Source organism: Taudactylus pleione, unplaced genomic scaffold (assembly GCF_031769625.1).
Source record: "Taudactylus pleione unplaced genomic scaffold, aTauple2 ptg001137l, whole genome shotgun sequence".
NCBI classification, from domain to species: Eukaryota; Metazoa; Chordata; class Amphibia; order Anura; family Myobatrachidae; genus Taudactylus; species Taudactylus pleione.
The window spans coordinates 5,532,526-5,551,514 of record NW_028285538.1 but is presented as its reverse complement, the minus strand read 5'-3'; the positions used below and the strand labels follow the sequence as shown (position 1 = coordinate 5,551,514).

Sequence of the window (18,989 nt, the reverse complement as noted above, 5' to 3'; positions counted from 1 at the left end):
ATGTAGACCGGACGGCTTCGGTTAGGAAGTCTGATTCCTTGTTTATCCTCTTTGGTTTTCACAAGAGGGGTTGGCCTGCCAACAAACAAACGTTAGCCCGTTGGCTTCGTTCCGTTATTTGTGAGGCTTATGCACAGGGAGGGCTTACCTGTGCCAGCCTCTGTTAAGGCTCATTCCACTCGTTCTGTGGGTCCCTCTTGGGCTGCTAGACGTGGCGCTTCTGCTGTTCAGCTGTGTAAGGCGGCCACTTGGTCTTCAATTCAAACGTTTTTGAGGTTCTATGCGTTTGACACCTTTGCCTCTCAGGATGCATCCTTTGGGCGCCGGGTACTCCTTTCAGCACAGGAGCGTCCCCGCCCTTAGTTGTACTGCTTTGGGACATCCCCAAGGTCAACCCTGTGGACCCCCTATGGACCCTGAAGTAGAAAATAAGAGATATGGTAAGAACTTACCTTTGTTATCTCTGTTTCTACGAAGTCCATAGGGTCCACAGGGCGCCCGCCCTGACGCACCTGGCTTCAAATGGGCTGTGTGGCTGGTCACCGGTTTTCCGTCTCCCATTTCTGTGAGTATGGTTTCTTGTGTGTTCCAGTCTTCCTTCTCTCTGTTTAGTCTCCTCCTCCGGCCTTGGCTGCTTACCAACTGAGGTGCTGTGGCCGGGGGCGGGGTATAGAGGAGGACGGACCCAAGTGCATCCTGGGAGCAGCTAAAGCTTTAACTGCGTGGTGCCCATGGATCCAGATCCAGCTATACCCCAAGGTCAACCCTGTGGACCCTATGGACTTCGTAGAAACAGAGATAACAAAGGTAAGTTCTTACCATATCTCTTGTTTTTACATTCTGGCTCCATGCCCAGCGCCAGACCTAGAATTAACACTAATACAGCACACTTAGCCTATGGCAATAATGGATGGTTATAGATATTATCATACATCATTGGTTAACTATGGTTTGACAATGGTTTTGCCATTGATGGCAGAGATCCAGTGGTTGGCACGGAGCTTATTTTGAATGGCCCGCGGGGCCATCCGTGCCTTACAACCAGCGGTGGCCATCAAGTGGTGCAAACATAGATGGCTTAGTGACATCGATGGTAATTACTGATGGTAACCATTGATGGACAGCCCTTCGATCCACATTCCTACTGCCACTTGGTACTAAGGCAGGGCCACCACAAAGCTATTTTCTACGTAGTTGGGAGGAGGGACCATGTCTTGTTCTATTTATGCACAATAAGATTGCAGAATTATGATGATCACTCTGAGACCAGTGTGATACAGGAAGATTGTGCATTTGTGAGGGTTAGTGAATCTAATGCATTGCATGAAAAGAGGTTACTCTTTCCTATGAAACAGGGGTCTTCAACCTTGGCCCTCCAGCTGCTGTGGAACTACACATCCCAACATGCACTGCCATAGTTTTAGCATGCTGTTATATCAAAAAGGTGGCAGTGCATGCTGGGATGTATAGTTCCACAGCAGCTGGAGGGCCAAGGTTGAAGACCCCTGCTATACATGCTACCTGCAACTGCAATTAGCTTGGTTTCCACAAGCATTTGAAACATTGTTTGAGTCTGTAATAAGCAAGTAATGGAACATACACACGGTCAGATTTGTCAGATGAACGATTGAACGATTTTTGACTGCATTAAAATGAATGGAATCGTCCAAGTCTGACTGCAAACACATCAGATGTCAGATTTCGTTTTCTGACAAACAGGAACGCGCATCGTTCATCGTCCATTGTTCAGGCATGTCAGATATGTCAGATTTTCCTTCAGATATGAACGACTGACCGATTTTTAAATCGTTATCGTTCAGATCTGAAGGAAAAATCTGACCGTGTGTATGCACCATAACTGTGCACCTGAACAAACCATGTTGTAATGCAAGGGGTGCAAATTTATTGCTTTTGTATGCAGGTTAAATACTGGCTGCTTTTGCATGTTAGCCCACAAATATTGAACAGCTTTATTTTTATTCTGCAATTTAGATTTGAGTTTGAACACACCGCTCCCAAATCTAAATATCTGTGGACATTTTAATGGGTCCTTGCAGTCAACATGGGTTTGCCAAGGTGCATAGTTACTTGCATTTTTCTCTTTCATCCAGTGGAAACACTGGGTGTAGGTGGTGCTGGAGGGTCTGGGGCACTAATGGCTAAAGTTCATCAGCACAAGCTCCTCCAGGACCATGTCGTCTTCTATTTATGCACAATAAGATTGCAGAGTTATGATGATCACTCTGAGACCAGTGTGATACAGGGAGATTGTGCATTTGTGAGTGTTAGTGAATCTAATGCATTGCATGTGGTAAAAGCAACACTGCTGAGAAGGTGACATTCAGCAAGCTCATCAGATGTCTATGCACCATTTTACTATTCTAAATATGGGAATGACTTGAAGTCAGGAAATACATCTCTTGTGTTTTTTCGTGTGTCAACAAGCCGGCCCCACGTGATACAATATACACCATCCAATGAGCATGTTTATAATGACGTGTTCGCGTTCCAGCATTCCTTGTGACCTTTAGGGATCATTATGTGAATGTACTTCTGCCACAAGGTATAAGATCGTTACTGCTGTATACAGGATGTGATGTTGGACAGCCCCTCTGCTTTTTCTGATCATAAATTGTGTGTGCTATTTTTCAGGAGCAAGCCAAACAGCTGAGGAAGAGAAACTGGGACGCTTTGAAGAACATATTGGACAATATGGCAAATGTAACCTATAGTACCACATGGTCAGAAGCCCAGCAGTACCTCATGGATAACCCTACATTTGCTGAAGATGAAGAACTCCAAAGTATGTGTACATTTTTATAATATCATAAAATTTATAGTCGACTGACCCGAATATGTCGGCAACTACATGGATGGACTAGAAAATGGATTGTAATTTCATTGCACTTCGTGACAACAGTTCAAGCTTTAATCCTATTAGCCCAATAAATGTAATTTAAGACCAGAGAGAAAAATCATCTAGCAGCATAGTTCCGGGTACCACTGGCCAAGATTAAACGACTATTGCAATGTTTCTCTAAATATGCTAAATAAGAAAGCAAAATTAACCCATTCACACACACTCTCCCCATCTTCCTGCAGAGGTTTCTGTGATGGGCAGCCTCTGTTCATTACCTAGTACTGCAATGTATACAAACTGCATACAGAACCCACTGTTTGTTCAAAGTAGCAGTAGTACTTTTATACTGACAGTCTTCCAATGATAACTGCTGGTGGTTCCTCCTGACATCCAGGCTATGTAACTTGCAGGAGTTGTAGAATCTTTTATTACCGCGCTAGACCTTACTATTAGATCCATGCTTACGTGGATCTAATAGTCGCTGCTGCTTATATAACCAGTTGCAATGGAATATTTTTCCAATACTTTAGTAATACAGACCAGGGTTATTTTATGTAGTACATTCCATTAAATAATTTCCCTGCTTTGAAAACTAGTGAAAAATTAAAATAAATCATGGGATATGTCCCTATTTGTGGGGAGCATTAATCTATATTCGTATAAAATCCTTGGTAGGCGCCTGTGACTAATTTCGAGAACCACTGGATGGGTTTTGATGTAGTTTGCTCTATTCTATAGCGCATTTGTCGAGGAAGATTTAGGTGTATGTAGCATTACTGTATGACCAACGGGAGCCGAGCAATGACGATTTTAGTGATACAAAAAAACTGACGTCCAATTGCTTTCTTTTGCTTATGCTGCCTAAACCGTTAAAGATATATCACAACGATGGACTTTGTTTTATACCATGTAGAGATTGATACGTATTATCTGGTTTCTCCAGAAAAATTGATGTAAGCTCTGTTTACTGTTACATCATTTCAGTTTTTCCCTTTTTTTCCTCTTGCGATTCATTTATGTGAAAACCGATTTGTTTATTTCAAATGAGTCCAATTCCCGGTAAGAGCCTGCTTTGGCATGACAATACATAGAGCACAGGGACAGACACTTAACGTGGCTGGAGGTGACCGTTTTTCTCATGGACAACTTTACGTGGCCCTTTTGCGTGTCGCGTCAAAACTAAATTTTTTCATACTGAGGTCAGGTGGAAAAACTAATGTAGTCTACAAGGCAATCTTAAAATACCTTAGTTAAAAAAAAAAATACTATTGCTGTAAATTCAAAATTGTTCCCGTGCAAAGCCAGGTCGTGTTGTTATTAAACTTCTACTTTACAAATGTTCCTGGTAGCTTTCCAGTATCGCTCAATATGCAAATGAACAATGGTAAAATGATAGTGTCATTTATTTCTTTTATTCGTTTGTACATCAATACTGTAGACTTGGGAATGAAGATACTAATGATTAACAAGTATAACACTGAGGTATAAGGACAATTTAAGGCTGCATACAAACACTCATACTAACTGCTTTTATGATATACTTTTATTTCCCCCCAGATATGGATAAGGAAGATGCCTTAATATGCTTTGAGGAACATATCCGTGCTTTGGAAAAAGAGGAGGAGGAAGAGAAGCAAAAGACTTTGCTAAGGGAAAGACGCCGGCAGCGGAAGAACCGGGAATCTTTTCAGGTTAATAATTTTGTTCTCCGTGCTGGAGGGATCAGTTGTGCTAAGTGTAAAGGCGGCTCACGATGCCATTTGGCAGTACTTGTTTATGTGCATATAATGGCTGGTTTTATTGTGTTACAGATATTTCTGGATGAGTTGCATGAACATGGTCACTTGCATTCCATGTCTTCCTGGATGGAGTTGTATCCTACCATCAGCTCTGACATACGCTTTGCCAATATGCTGGGTCAGCCAGGTAATCATATGTAATATGTGATTTCACATGACATTGTATTTCTGCATAATTTGCTTTAAGGGTTTTATTTGATGGTGTTTATTGTTTTCAGTATGTGGTGTATATTTTAACATTTAGATGTTACAAAAAATTTTTTTATATAACAATTTCCTGTTTGTACCAGAATTGGTCCGTGTCCTAGCCCTACCTTCCTGGATAAGAGACAGACGTACTGGATGTTCGTATGAAACTGCAAAACCTTATAAAGAATTCCAATACATGGATAGTATCTCTGTCCTAGCCCTACCTTCCTACACCAGAAGCAGTATACTATTTCGAGGTTAGAGGGACAGCAATGGGGACCACTTGTGCCCCTCTACCTCGGATGGTGGGAGAAATAGTAGTCAAAGAGTCCCACAATAAGCACTGAGCACATACCATTGTGGCTCCGGTACATAGATTACATATTTTTCCTTTGGAACGGGGGACAAGAAGAGCTGTCTGTATTCTGACCATCTGCATCCTGACCGCCGGGATCTTGTACCCAACCCAAAGCATGCTTCTGCCACACACATGCTGTAAGAAGTTAAGTTTCAAAGCAGCTTTTCCTAAACAGATACAATTTTTTTATCAGTTTGTGTGAATTCAACTGGGCTAATTTGGGGTTGTCAGGGTGCACTAGTTGGGCAACTAGTTGACTTCTGAAAACTGAAGCTCATATCGCCAATTCCTCTCCAGTTCATACATTACAAATATACAAAATACAGGATAAACAGAAGAACACTGAACAAACATGCAGTCAGCAACAGAGCTGAACAATGAGTGCAGGAATGGGAGCGGACTGTCTCCCAGATGGATTTGAAGAGGTGGGTTTAATCCAAGTAAGAAAAATCCTCTTCCCCTACATCCTATCTGGGGCACACTGTTCCTGAGGGAGGATACACTCTGTGTATGAACGTAAAGCTGAATACACCTTTAACAACGTGTACCCAGCCGACCCGGCGTGAGTCCCGGCATCGGCAAGGGCATACACACTTGCCGATGTCAGGAGCGACATTGTGATGGTGGGGGCAATGCTGCATTAGGACGATGTCGCTGACTATGCGTGGGGCCATGCATCATCAGCGACTTTGAGTGTACACACTAGACGATGTTGCCGACATGTCGTTCGATACGGCTGCATTGGACGACATATCGTCTAGTGTGTACCATAACAGTTTAAGCCCAAAACTAGAATTTTTGAACCCAAAAACATGAAATCTGGCAAATGTGCGGCCAGAATACCAAGCAGCTGCCGGACATGGCTGCTCACGGATGACACCATGATGCGCTGCCCAAGAAACCTCGCTGATCTAGTTGAGTGAACAGAAACATTTTCTGGAACTGGCTGTCTTGACCTAGTATAAGTTTGCTCAGTTGTAAAACGTATCAATCTGGATATCATTTGTTTCTACTTCAGGGTCCATAGGGGTCCACAGGGTGACCTTGGGGTATAGCTGGATCCTGGATCCTCGGGCACCACGGAGTTAAAGCTTTTAGCTGCTCCCAGGATGCACTTGGGTCCAACCTCCCCTATACCCCGCCCCCGAGCCACAGGCACCTCAGTTTTAGATGGTGCCCGGCCGGAGTCGGGTCACCCTGCGGGGTGGGCTGCAGGAGCAGCCCCCTAAAGCTTTTAATTTTTTATTGAACTTAGTTAAATTTATTTATTTTTTACTATAAGTTTTTTCTCTAGAGCAGCAGCGCTGGGCTGTCTGTACAGACGCCCACGCTGCCGCTCCTTCTCCCTGCTGGCGCCGCGACGCCAGCACTGAACTGGGGATCGCGGCGGGGGAAGCCAGAGTCTGTACTAGCCGGACTCTGGCTTCCCCCGGGACTGCTGCCGGAAGACGCCGGGGAGATTAAGGTAAGCCGCGCACCGCTGATTAGCGGCGGTGCGCGGGTTCCTTGTAAATGCAGTCCCATGCCCCCGGTCTAGGGGACAGACCGGGGGCGCTAGCGGTGGCGGCGGGCCCCCCCCTCCAGCGGAGGCATACCCCGCCAGACCACTAGACCACCAGGGTTAATATCGCGGCAAGCGGGATGCCGGCAACCCGGGGGTTAATATGCTAGCCAGGGGAGGAAGCCTTCCCTGTCTAGCGGCTCCTCCCCTCAGCTCAGCGCGCCTTTCAGCTCGGAGTCTGGCGTCGCTGAGCTGCAGATACTCGGCCACTCCTCCTCTGAGGTCTCCAGCGGCCATTTTCTCTGTGGCAGCGTGGATACTCTCAGGGAGCACGCGGACCGGTCCCCCTGTGTACCTCTCCCCTGCAGAAGGACAGTGTACACAGCACTATAGCCCTCCCAGACACTGAATCTGGGAGGTTGATTGTAGTGGAAAGGTGCAGTGAGTATATCTTCCTGCATGGTATGTGACTTTTGCTAGTGCTGCCTGTCTGTGTCTTTTTTCTACTTACTGTCAGCCTGTACCTATCCCTTTCCTTCTCCTACAAGCCCTACAGGTGTGCGGGGGAAGGGTGTTTCTACTGACCTCACCTATATAGATCACGTATTTGTGAGGTCCGTCACATACAGTTGTGTGCTACACAGTACCATATTGTGGGCTGTTGTTCAGCACACTGGTGAGTGCGCACGTTTTCTTCCTAAGTCATGTCTGAGGAGGAGATTGAGCACTCCGGGGCTCCAGCATTGTTCTCCTGCAGGCGCTGTTCTGCAGGAGTGGATAGGGAGGATTTGTCACAGGACGGCCTGTGCGGACGGTGCCAGGCGGTCCCTGGTACGTCTAAACCTCCCATTTCGCAGGAGCCACCATGGGCGATGTTTTCCCAGGTGCTGGTGTCCATCGCGGACCGTCTGTCGGTCCCGACTGCCGTCCCTACTAGGGCGTTGCCCCAGCCTGCCATCCCCCATTCCCCGGGTGTCCCACAATTATTGCAGACTCCCCCGGGGTCTCAGCCTGTTGGTCCCTATGCGGGGTTGCCAATGTATATTCAGTCCACCCCTGTGGCACAGCCGGCTGTGGTGCCGTTTCAGGCTCCTGTGACAGCTCCTCCACCCTGGGTGGATGCGCTTTCCCACACTGTCCAAGATTTGGCGGCAGCATCTTCGGCTTTTCAGTCGATGTTGCGCAGTGACGTGCCCTCCAGGGCATCTAAACGCTCAGTCATGGCACAGGCTGCGCATCTTTCGGATTCTGAGGGGTTCTCGGATGATGGTGAGGTACAGGATGACTCAGCCTCAGATGCCTCAGTCCAGGAGGTAGACACTAAGTCTTCCATCAATGTGCGGGCTCTGGTTAAGGCGGTGCGGGCTATTCTTCTGATTGAGGATGAGGCACCCGCTCCCAAGTCAAGGTATCCTAGTTTTAAAAAAGCTAAGGTTACTTCTACAGCGTTCCCCTTGTCTGATCAGTTGACTGATCACATGGCGGTGGCCTGGCAGACGCCCAGTAAGCGTTTCCTGCCACAGAAACGCTTGGCGTCCAATTATCCATTCCCGGAAGCGCATTGTAAGAAATGGGAAACTCCGCCTGCAGTCGATTCCCATGTAACACGCCTCATCAGGAGTGCTACTTTGCCATTGCCGTCTATATCCTCGCTGAAGGATCCTACGGACAGGAAGGTGGAGACTTGTCTAAAGTCTATTTATTCTCTCTCAGGGGCTGTAGCCCGGCCGTCCATGGCCATCTCCTGGGTGGCCAAGGCCATTGAGGGGTGGGCCAACGCCTTGGAGGACACGTTTACGGATGAATCTCCGGACGTCCAGGGGGCGTTGTTAGGACAGATGAGAGATGCCGCCTCCTACATTGGAGAAGCATCTTTGGATGCTAGCCTGTTGACCTCTAGGGTTTCGGCGGCAGCAGTGTCTGCTCGTAGATCCTTGTGGTTGCGGTCTTGGAGAGCAGACGCGGATTCAAAGAAAGGCTTGGAGGCCTTACCTTTTAATGGGGAATTACTATTTGGTCCGGACCTGGACAAAATAGTAGATACCCTGGCAAAATCCAAGTCAGCCTTCCTCCCTTCAGCTACTACACCTGCTAAGGTCCGGAGCTCGGCGTTTCGTTCCTTTCGGGTTCAGGGCAAGGCAAAGGGTCAGTCCTTCCCGAGGCAGTCCGCACCCAAGACCGCCACAAAGCCAAAGAAGCAAGCCTGGAGTGCTAGGCGCCCTTCTTCCAAGCCAGAAGATAAGCCTTCTGCGTGATGGGACGGGCCTCCCTCTGGGGGACCCCAGAGTGGGAGGCCGACTTCTTCAATTCGCCCAGTGCTGGCACAATACCACCACGGATGCCTGGGTGCGAGAAGTGGTCTCCCAGGGGTACGCCCTGTCTTTTCGGCACAGGCCGCCTTGCCAGTTTTTTTGCACAAGTCCTTCTCAGGACAAAACCAAGGCCTTGCAGGTTCAGGAAGCCATAGAGGCCTTGCTGACGGCGGGGGTCATTATACCCGTACCACAGTCTCAACGTGGGATGGGGTATTACTCTACGCTGTTTCTGGTGCAGAAACCCAATGGCTCTCATCGCCCCATCCTCAATTTGAAGTCCCTGAACAGGTTTCTCAGGGTTCCCAAATTCAGGATGGAAACTTTGCGTTCCATCATACTGGCGATGGAACCGGGGGATTATATGGTCTCCCTGGATATCCAGGACGCCTACCTCCATGTGCCTATAGCAACATCGCACCAAAGGTTTCTGCGGTTTGCTATTCTCCACAACCACTACCAATTCAGGGCTCTACCCTTTGGTCTCTCCACGGCACCAAGGGTATTTACCAAGGTGATGGCGGTCATGGCGGCTCACCTTCGGAGCCAGGGGATACGGTTGCTACCGTATCTAGACGACCTCCTCTTGCTGGCAAGCTCCCCGGAGGTACTGATCCAGCATCTCCACCTGACGGTCGCTTGTCTACAGGCGCACGGCTGGTTGATCAACTGGAAGAAATCCTCCCTCATCCCATCACAACGGATGGTTCATTTGGGGGCCCTGCTGGACTCTCGTCAGCAACGGATTTTTCTGACTCCAGAGAAGGTCTCCTCCTTACAGCTGCGGATTCACAGTTGTCTGAGCAGTGGCAGAGTGTCGGTGCACTCAGCGATGAGAGTTTTGGGGTCCATGGTGTCGGCATTCGACATGGTGGAGTTTGCCCAGTTCCATTCCAGGCCCCTGCAGGGGCTGATTCTTTCAGAATGGAACGGATTGCCACACAGGATCCGCTCTCAGATGCTGGTGTTGTCCTCGGAGGTGCGTCTGTCCCTAGCCTGGTGGCTGCAGACAGCGCATCTCCTGGAGGGGCGCCCCTTTTGGATCCCGGAATGGGTTCTGCTCACGACAGATGCCAGTCTCCGGGGTTGGGGGGCGGTGACAGGCTCCTTGTCACTTCAGGGTCGTTGGTCGGCGGAGGAAGCGATTCTTCCCATCAACATCCTGGAACTGCGGGCAGTATACAGAGCCCTGCAGTCGTCCGGCACCGCTCTTCACGGAAGGGCCGTTCAGGTGCAGTCAGACAACGCCACCACGGTGGCGTACATCAATCACCAGGGAGGGACTCGCAGTCGAGCTGCGATGTCGGAGGTGTCCCGCGTCCTGGCTTGGGCGGAGCGCTATCTTCCAGCTCTCTCGGCAGTTTTCATCCCAGGAGTCCTCAATTGGGAGGCAGACTTCCTCAGCCGTTACGATGTGCATCCCGGGGAATGGTCGCTTCATCCAGAGGTATTCCAACTACTCGTGGACAAGTGGGGGCTGCCAGAGCTGGACCTGATGGCGTCCCGTTACAATCACAAGCTGCCTGTGTACGGGTCAAGGACAAGGGATGCAGGCGCAAGTCTGATAGACGCGCTGTCGGTGAAATGGCTGTTTCAACTGGCTTACTTGTTCCCTCCGATATCTCTGCTGCCTCGGGTCCTGCGCAAGTTCAAACAGGACGGAGGCACACTGATCCTGGTGGCCCCAGCGTGGCCCAGAAGGCCGTGGTACTCCGATCTGCGGAGCCTGTCCATCGACGCTCCGTACCTCCTACCTCAACGGCGGGACCTGTTGTCTCAGGGGCCCTGTCTTCACCCGGATCTGGGTCGACTATCTTTGACGGCGTGGCTCTTGAGACAGCCGTCCTGAGGTCTCGGGGCTTTTCTAGCTCCGTTATTACCACCATGCTGAGGGCGCGCAAGCCTACTTCCGCGAGGATCTATCACAGAGTGTGGCACACTTACTTTCAGTGGTGCGAGGCCAGAAACTATGATCCCCAGGTGTTCCGAGTTTCGCGTATTCTGGCTTTCCTTCAGTCCGGTTTGGACTTAGGATTACGTCTTTCTTCACTGAAGGTACACGTGTCTGGTCTGTCGGTGTGGTTCCAGCGCAGGATCGCTGCTATGCCGGACGTACACACCTTTTTCCAGGGTGTTTTGAGAATCCAGCCTCCCTTTGTGCCACCTGTGGCCCCGTGGGATTTGGCGGTGGTTCTTAGGGCCTTACAGGGTCCTCCTTTTGAGCCCTTGGAGTCAGTGGAGCTCAAGTGGCTAACTTTTAAAACTGTTTTCCTCTTGGCAATTGCTTCTGCCAGGAGGGTTTCAGATTTGGGGGCGCTTTCTTGTCGTCCCCCTTTTCTGATTTTTCATCAGGACAGAGCGGTGCTTCGCACTCGTCCTGATTTCCTGCCTAAGGTGGTTTCCAGGTTCCACATTAATCAGGAAATTGTTGTACCAGCCTTTCAGTCACCTGATCTTTCGGCTGGGGAGACTTCCTTAGACGTTGTAAGGGCACTCCAGGTTTATGTGGACCGGACTAGTTCTGTGAGGAAGTCGGATTCTTTGTTTATCCTCTTTGGTTTTCACAAGAGGGGTTGGCCTGCCAACAAACAGACTCTAGCCCGTTGGCTTCGTTCTGTTATTATTGAGGCTTATATGCAGGAGGGTTTAGCTGTTCCAGCCTCTGTTAAGGCTCATTCCACTCGGTCCGTGGGCCCTTCTTGGGCTGCTAGCCGTGGCGCCTCTGCTGTTCAGCTCTGTAAGGCGGCCACCTGGTCTTCCATTCAGACCTTTTTGAGGTTCTATGCGTTTGACACCTTTGCCTCTCAGGATGCATCCTTTGGGCGCCGGGTTCTCCTATCAGCACAGGAGCGTCCCCGCCCTTAGTTGGACTGCTTTGGGACATCCCCAAGGTCACCCTGTGGACCCCTATGGACCCTGAAGTAGAAAACAAGAGATATGGTAAGAACTTACCTTTGTTATCTCTGTTTCTACGAAGTCCATAGGGTCCACAGGGCACCCGCCCTGACGCACCTGGCTTCATATGGGCTCTGTGACTGGTCACCGGTTTTCCGTCTCCCATTTCTGTGAGTATGGTTCTTGTGTGTTCCAGTCTTCCTTCTCTCTGTTTCGTCTCCTCCTCCGGCCTGGGCTGCTTACCAACTGAGGTGCCTGTGGCTCGGGGGCGGGGTATAGGGGAGGTTGGACCCAAGTGCATCCTGGGAGCAGCTAAAAGCTTTAACTCCGTGGTGCCCGAGGATCCAGGATCCAGCTATACCCCAAGGTCACCCTGTGGACCCTATGGACTTCGTAGAAACAGAGATAACAAAGGTAAGTTCTTACCATATCTCTTGTTTTTGATGCTCTCCAATCCCTACTCTGTGTTGTACAGAACCAGTACAGGTCCTATGAACACACACATCCTATTCAGATACATTTTTACAGAAGATTCTTACAAAGAAAAGAGAGATGCATACAAGGTATGTGTGTATTGGGAAGAGGCACACATGGGGAAACAGACAATAAAAAGCAAAGATACCTCTACTTACAGCCGGGAAGGAGGAGAATCATCGCTGTCAGGACAGTCAGCTCTTTCCTATTCTACTGACTGCTGCAGCTGAATGGAAACACCTGCTGCTCACTATTACATTGTAACAGTCTGCATGCTGAAATCAGAGCAGCTGGCACTTATCACTCACTTTTGCATTGTTTCTAATGCATGCAGCGCAGGGGACCAGGAAACCGTTCACAACAGCGCAAATCACTCGGGTAGTCGTGATTAGGAAGGGCACCACAACTGCGAGTTCTCGGACTTCGTCTGGAAATGGCTTCCAGCACTTGCTGAGGCATAGGTTGGAGTAGTAGCCCCAAGTGACTGTGCACTGCTGCACGAGTGGTACAGTAGCTACATGACCAGCCACCATCTGCTTGGCCATGCTGCGCTCATGTGAGAACTTCTGTGGTGGCGCACCTCTAGCTGGGGTCCACTAGCCCAACTGTCTGGTCTTGGGGTCGAAACTGTAGATCCAGGATTCATTGCCACAGACAATCTTTCAGACCAAGGCCCAATACAGTTAGACTCGAAAAGTCAGAAACTTATTTCCTATTGTACTTTCCACCGCATTCTCCTGTTTGAGACCTGAATTTGCGGCATGCACGTCCCCCCGCGGTTCGCCGTCTTTAATTGCAGAACAGGTGAAAATGCAAATAGGAAAATGCATTAACAGGCGGAAAGTACTAAATAGATTGGGGGAATCAGTCTGTACCCAAAAAAAAGGACGCACTGACCCTGGAAATCATTACAGATGTGTACCATTAGCCCTAATAAATGTACTTTTGTGTCCTTAAGTTGTGTTAAAAGCTTTCTAGAAGCATATTTGTAAAAGTGGTGTAGTATGATTGATTTGAAAACAGTATTTTTTGTGGAAAATAGTCTAGTCAAATTTGGGGTAAGTGAAAATGGGCTTTAACACATTTTTGTGCACTTTAAAATATGTGAAAAATCCACCTGGTGCATGCACCTGCAATCCTAAAAACACCTGTCCCATCCATACAGCCCACCAAGAAACCTATTTCGCTACTTTTTATCCTTGTCTGCCCACTTTTTACATCTTTCCCCAAAAATGACATGTCTTTTTTAGGGTGTCCTAAGGTAAAAAAAAAAGTTTTGCGGCTTTATCCTTTGGGGGGTGTCCAAAGGGTTCTGAATCAACTCCCCACATTTGCACCCCAAAATAGAGATTTTGCACTTTTTTTCACCTGCCATTCATTGGAGAAACTTTTCCGCCTGTTTAAGTGCGTTGAGTTTCCGCTTAGGCGAATTGGTCCCAGAATTGAATTTGGAGATAAGACTCAAACAAGCGAAAAGCGGCAATAGGCGGAACTTTTTTGCCGATCGCGGCTTTTCGCCTCTAATTGAATTCTGCCCCAAGTGTGACCGACCGCCATGAGTATTGAGCAGATGGATCCTGATGAAATGCCTATCTCCTTCTCTACCTGGGCCACAGTCACCTTGGCGTCCACCTCAACTATGGACCCGCACGTCAGCAGCGTTATCCTCGGTAATGGCAGACACAGATCGGCTGCAGCGCTCCTTGTCTTCCAGGGACAATCTCCCATGCTGAAATTCTACAAACCACTCAAACAGTGATTAGAGACTGTGCTTCCTCCCCAAAAGCAGCTCGCAGTTGGTCAAAACCCCCCTGCTATTGCAGACCACTCTTGTAGTCTTAGAAGATCATGGCTTCCCAGTGGCCTCTGTTGAGTTCCTCCATGAGTTTGTGAAAGAATTGAACAAGCTGACTTCGTTGTGCAGTGCTGCTTATATACCGTTCTGTGCTCTGAAGATTCACAAGAACTTTAGTCAGAGATTACAGTTCACAAACAAACGTTTAGATTGTCTGTCTACTCTATGCCCTGCACATTCGGTAACTTATTGCACACCCCATGTATTGGTTTTCACTAAGTGTACCAAACCTTTGTAAATCGTGTGGCTGAAGCATTTTAGCCATTGACTGATATACTTTCTAAATATCTAAATTTCAACCCCTCAGATACATAAAGGCTATGCCTGAGGTTATACGGAGGAAGCCACAGTAGTCCTATAAGAACTGAGCTGCTTATACTGAGATTACCACTCTATCCGTGTTATAAGGAGCAAATCCAGTGCCATCGCTGCCTTTTCTAATACCAGTGTAACCAGGCTTTTAATTAGACTAGTAGCCTCTGACCGCAGTATTAATTTGAATAACTGTTAATCCCAGGCAGAGTTATACCACTTTTACACTAAATTCCCTGGTCTGACTTGGGACAGCTCCCCTTTAGACCGCAGTGCCGACCTGCCTTCTTCTCGGGCCGGCATTGTTCACACTGCATACGGGTGCAGCGGAACTGGTCTGCCGGCGCTTGGAGATCTGGAAATCACCATCCTATAAACGAGACCTGGGTTGGATGACCCGGGTTACATGGGTCATTCCCGTGTTAAACCCTAAAAACTACCTGGGTTGGATTGCCACACACACATATTATTATGTATGCACTTGCATATTTGGATATATATATATATATATATACACACTAGTTACTATTGTATTTATGTGCATCATTGTAATTTTCACTGGTCCTGGATGGTGCCATATGAATAAAAACATAATGATACCATGTTTGTATTACTGCTCTGAACTGTGTAAAGCTATATAAATGCATCTTATCGGATGTTGGGGAATATTCACTTTGTAAATGGTGAATAATGTATGCAGCAGGGTTTCCTGAAGAGGTGTGTGTTTGGACAGCCACTGGGACTAATTATAGGAACGTCTTGCACGGTTTCAAAAAAGGAAATGTTGGGAGTATTGTTTTGTTTTACAGGTTCAACAGCACTAGATCTTTTTAAATTCTATGTGGAGGGTCTTAAGGCGCGATATCACGATGAGAAAAAGATAATAAAAGATATATTAAGGGTAGGTGTCTGCTTTGTCTGTATATCTATATTTTTCCTTTTAATGGTTTTGTGTATGTTTTTTTTTTTTTGTTTTTATTCCCCAATTTGATAGACCTTCACCCAAATGTATGTTTAGTAATCAATTACACGTGTTTAGAATGAAGGTGGTTTTTAGTTCTAGGGGTTATTGGGACAATTTACATTTTGGTTATGATCTCCTTTTGGAATGTTTTCGATATAAACCGTTATGTTTTGTCTTTTTGTTAATGTTTACTTCTATTTTATTTTCCAGGATAAGGGATTTGTAGTTGAGCTTCGTACAACTTTTGAAGACTTTGTTACAGTCATCAGTTCAACAAAAAGGGCCACTACATTAGATGCTGGGAATATCAAACTTGCATTCAACAGTGTAAGTTACAGACTAACTGCTGGGATCTACTAATAATTACTAAGTACCGTTATCTTGTGTCTAATTACAGAATATATTGCTTTTTATGTGTAGGAGTTTCCATATCTTGAAGAAAATCATTAATTTTGCACCTCTTACATTCATCACTTTATTCACATTATATTAATTTGCATAAGGAATGAATTTTATATATACAGATCATAAGTTTCCATGCCTTGCTAGTACTTGGGAGTCTTCAGTATTCTTGTCCAATAGTCGTGTTTGATTTAATTGTTTTGTATACAAAATCATTTACTAGATTCATTGCTGAGTTGAAAGTTGTTTTGTGGATAGATATTCGTATATAGATAATTTTCATACAAGTCTTATATATCTACTAGTACATATCTTCACCCCAATTCCAAGTTTACTTGCATGCAGTGTGTATAATTTAATTATGCACATTAATCAAACCACTTACAATTGTCAGTCTGAATTTGATGATTGAACAGTCTGGTGCAATTTCAGGCGGTGTATGCAAAACAATTTTGAAGAGCACAGCTGTGAAGAATATAGGAAATTAGTTTTTCTGGGCATAAAAAAAAATGCTTTCAAGGTGGCTTGCCACAAATACAAATTATACCAAGCCATTGCTCTTGTCATGTAGAATTCTGTTTTATTGCTACAATCTTAAAGGAGATGGTCATGTTTCATTACTGCCTCACACATTCTTTAATATATATTTTCTTCAGTTCAGCCCGGTTTGCCCTCTAATGCGATTTGAAGCTGTAATATATCACAACCTGGAGACTGCTTTCTTATGGTGCATACACACGGTCAGATTTTGTCTCATATCTGAACGTTAACTATTTTAAAAATCGTTCATATCTGAAAGAAAATCTGACGTGAGCCTGCAACGATGAACGATGCGCGTTCTCGCATGTCGGATAACGATATCTGACATCTGATGTGTTTGCAGTCATTTCTCCTTCATCCACTAGGGGACACTGGAGTTCAAGACAGTGGGGTATAGACGGTGGTAGAGTAGAGCCTGGCACCTTAAATAATTTAGAAGTGTGACTGGCTCCTCCCCCTCTATGCCCCATCAGCCCCAGTTTTTAGAATGTGCCCGAGAGAGCCGGTCGCACATCAGGCTGTCTCCAGCCTTTTTCATATTTTTTAATTTTTATAACAGTTACAGCTGAGGACAGGCAGGCTGCTTGCTGTGGCAGTCTGCCTGCCACGTGGGAGCCGCCGGGAAGGGCACCACACGGCTACTGCAGCCTGTGTCCGGTGACCCTGAGGAGGGGGCACACACAAAGGAGTCATCGGACCCCGAGAAGACCCGCCACTGCTGACACCGGCATGTGTCCGGGTTCCTCTCCGCCCCCTCAGCCCAGCTTCCCGGCCGCAACAGCTGTAAGTATGACCACTGCTCCTGATTAGCAGGAGCAGTGGAAGTATAGCTGGGCTCAGTGACACTGTCACTGTTAGGAGGGCCCGACTTTCCCCTGCCCCGCACCACCCTCTCCCCGACTTCGGATACAAGGGGGTCACCAGCGAGGGCGCAAATTACAGCCCCGGTCGTCGCTGGGGCTGCTGGAGGCGCGTCATGCAATCTAGCTGCGCCTATTTTAGTCGGGTTTCCTCCTCACTGCCGCGCTGTGGGCACCACGCGGCTGTCGGCGCTGCTGCATAGGAGAGCTCGTTAGCAGCGCCGATCGCGCTTGCCCTCCTCACACATGGCGGGCTGCTGTGGCTACTAAGTCCCGCTGTCTTAATCAGCGCACGGACCCGGAGTCGAGACCCGCCCTAAACAAACACTTATGGCGCGTCCTGCAACAGCGGCGCCATTTGTAAGGGTTCTCCCCCTTATTGCTCCGCAGCAGTAATAGCCGGCAAGCACAGCGCTGAGTCATTTCACTGGAGCAGTGGACATCAGCTGAGGCTCTCCTCTCCTGCTTAGCAGGAGAGGTGTTCTTTTAAGAGTATGCAGCGCGGACCAGCGCCGGCAAGGGAGCGCGCTTCCCTCTTAAGGAGAGGGGACAGCTTACAATATAAACAACTCCCCCTTTTATTAAGAGGGTCCGTTGTGTAGCACAGCACTGACTCACTCCTGCTCGGGGAAGAAAAGGGTCCCGCCGCCGGCTGAGTCCGGGTCTCCTGCCCCTCCCCCCACAAGGGGGAGATGTGTATTGAAGCTCCGTTAACTGTAGGTCAGGTAAGTGACAGACGGCTGACTGCGCTATCACTTACGAAAAGCGCTGTAGCTCTCACTGTAGGTACAGCGCCAGTCGCACTGAGGCAGCCGGTATATATTTAACAGGGCAGCACAGACTGTGTAATGGTTAGCATTGCCGCCTCACAGCACTGAGGTCATGGGTTTGTTTCCCACTATGGCCCTGTGTGGAGTTTGTATATTCTCCCTGTGCTTGTGTGTGTTTTATAACAGCGTAGCTGTTAGTCTGCTGAGGCGGTGCTTTAATGTATAAGCACCGGCGCTAGCTACTTCGGGGCTCTTGTGTTTAAGCCGCTTCGGCGCCCTCCACAGCAGTATAGCTCATTGCCCTAACACCTGCTGCTCTGATGGATATGTCTAGCCTTTTGCTGCCCCTCCCTCAACCTTGCGCTTAGCAGGTGCACTATTACTCCGCTTTATGCGGTTCTGTTGAGGGGACAGCTTATGTTAGCCGGGACTCCTCCAGGCTAGCATGGACATTTTGCGCACACAGCGCGGTATAACTTTACCCTAGCGCAGTGTAAGAGTCATCTCTGTCACTTCTGCAGATCGCTCCCCGTGTCCCAGCGCCTACAATGTACGTGTTGTGTGTGTGTGTATGTAGATGTATATGTAATCCCATATAGGGATGTATGTATATATATATATATGTGTGTGTGTATATGTATAGATATAGATATATATATATAGATAGATATATATAGTGTATACCTTTTTTCTACTCTGCTAATCGGGTGGTCTATGGACAAGCCTTATTCCAGAGAGGTTAATTAGCACACTGTGCAAGGTTGACAATGTTCCAGTGCACGCTTTGGCAGCACATATACAAAAATATTGAAACGATATCTGTGGGTGAGGAGAACTCTCCATTGGGTTGGGTCTCAACCCAGCGTTGGCTGAGGGGGCAGGCCTTGGGTCAGGTCCT

At 47.7% G+C, this 18,989-nt stretch overlaps 1 protein-coding gene across 1 annotated transcript in view; it reads left to right on the top strand.

Annotated features, from left to right (window-relative positions):
* PRPF40A (pre-mRNA processing factor 40A) overlaps nt 1-18,989 on the top strand; it is a 98,214-nt gene that overhangs the window by 47,556 nt on the left and 31,669 nt on the right. Inside the window, exons 16-20 of the mRNA XM_088462006.1 lie at nt 2,653-2,803; nt 4,418-4,551; nt 4,672-4,786; nt 15,365-15,456; nt 15,730-15,846. Of these exons, the coding sequence (XP_088318132.1) occupies nt 2,653-2,803; nt 4,418-4,551; nt 4,672-4,786; nt 15,365-15,456; nt 15,730-15,846 (609 nt within the window). The remainder of the gene's footprint in view (nt 1-2,652; nt 2,804-4,417; nt 4,552-4,671; nt 4,787-15,364; nt 15,457-15,729; nt 15,847-18,989) is intronic.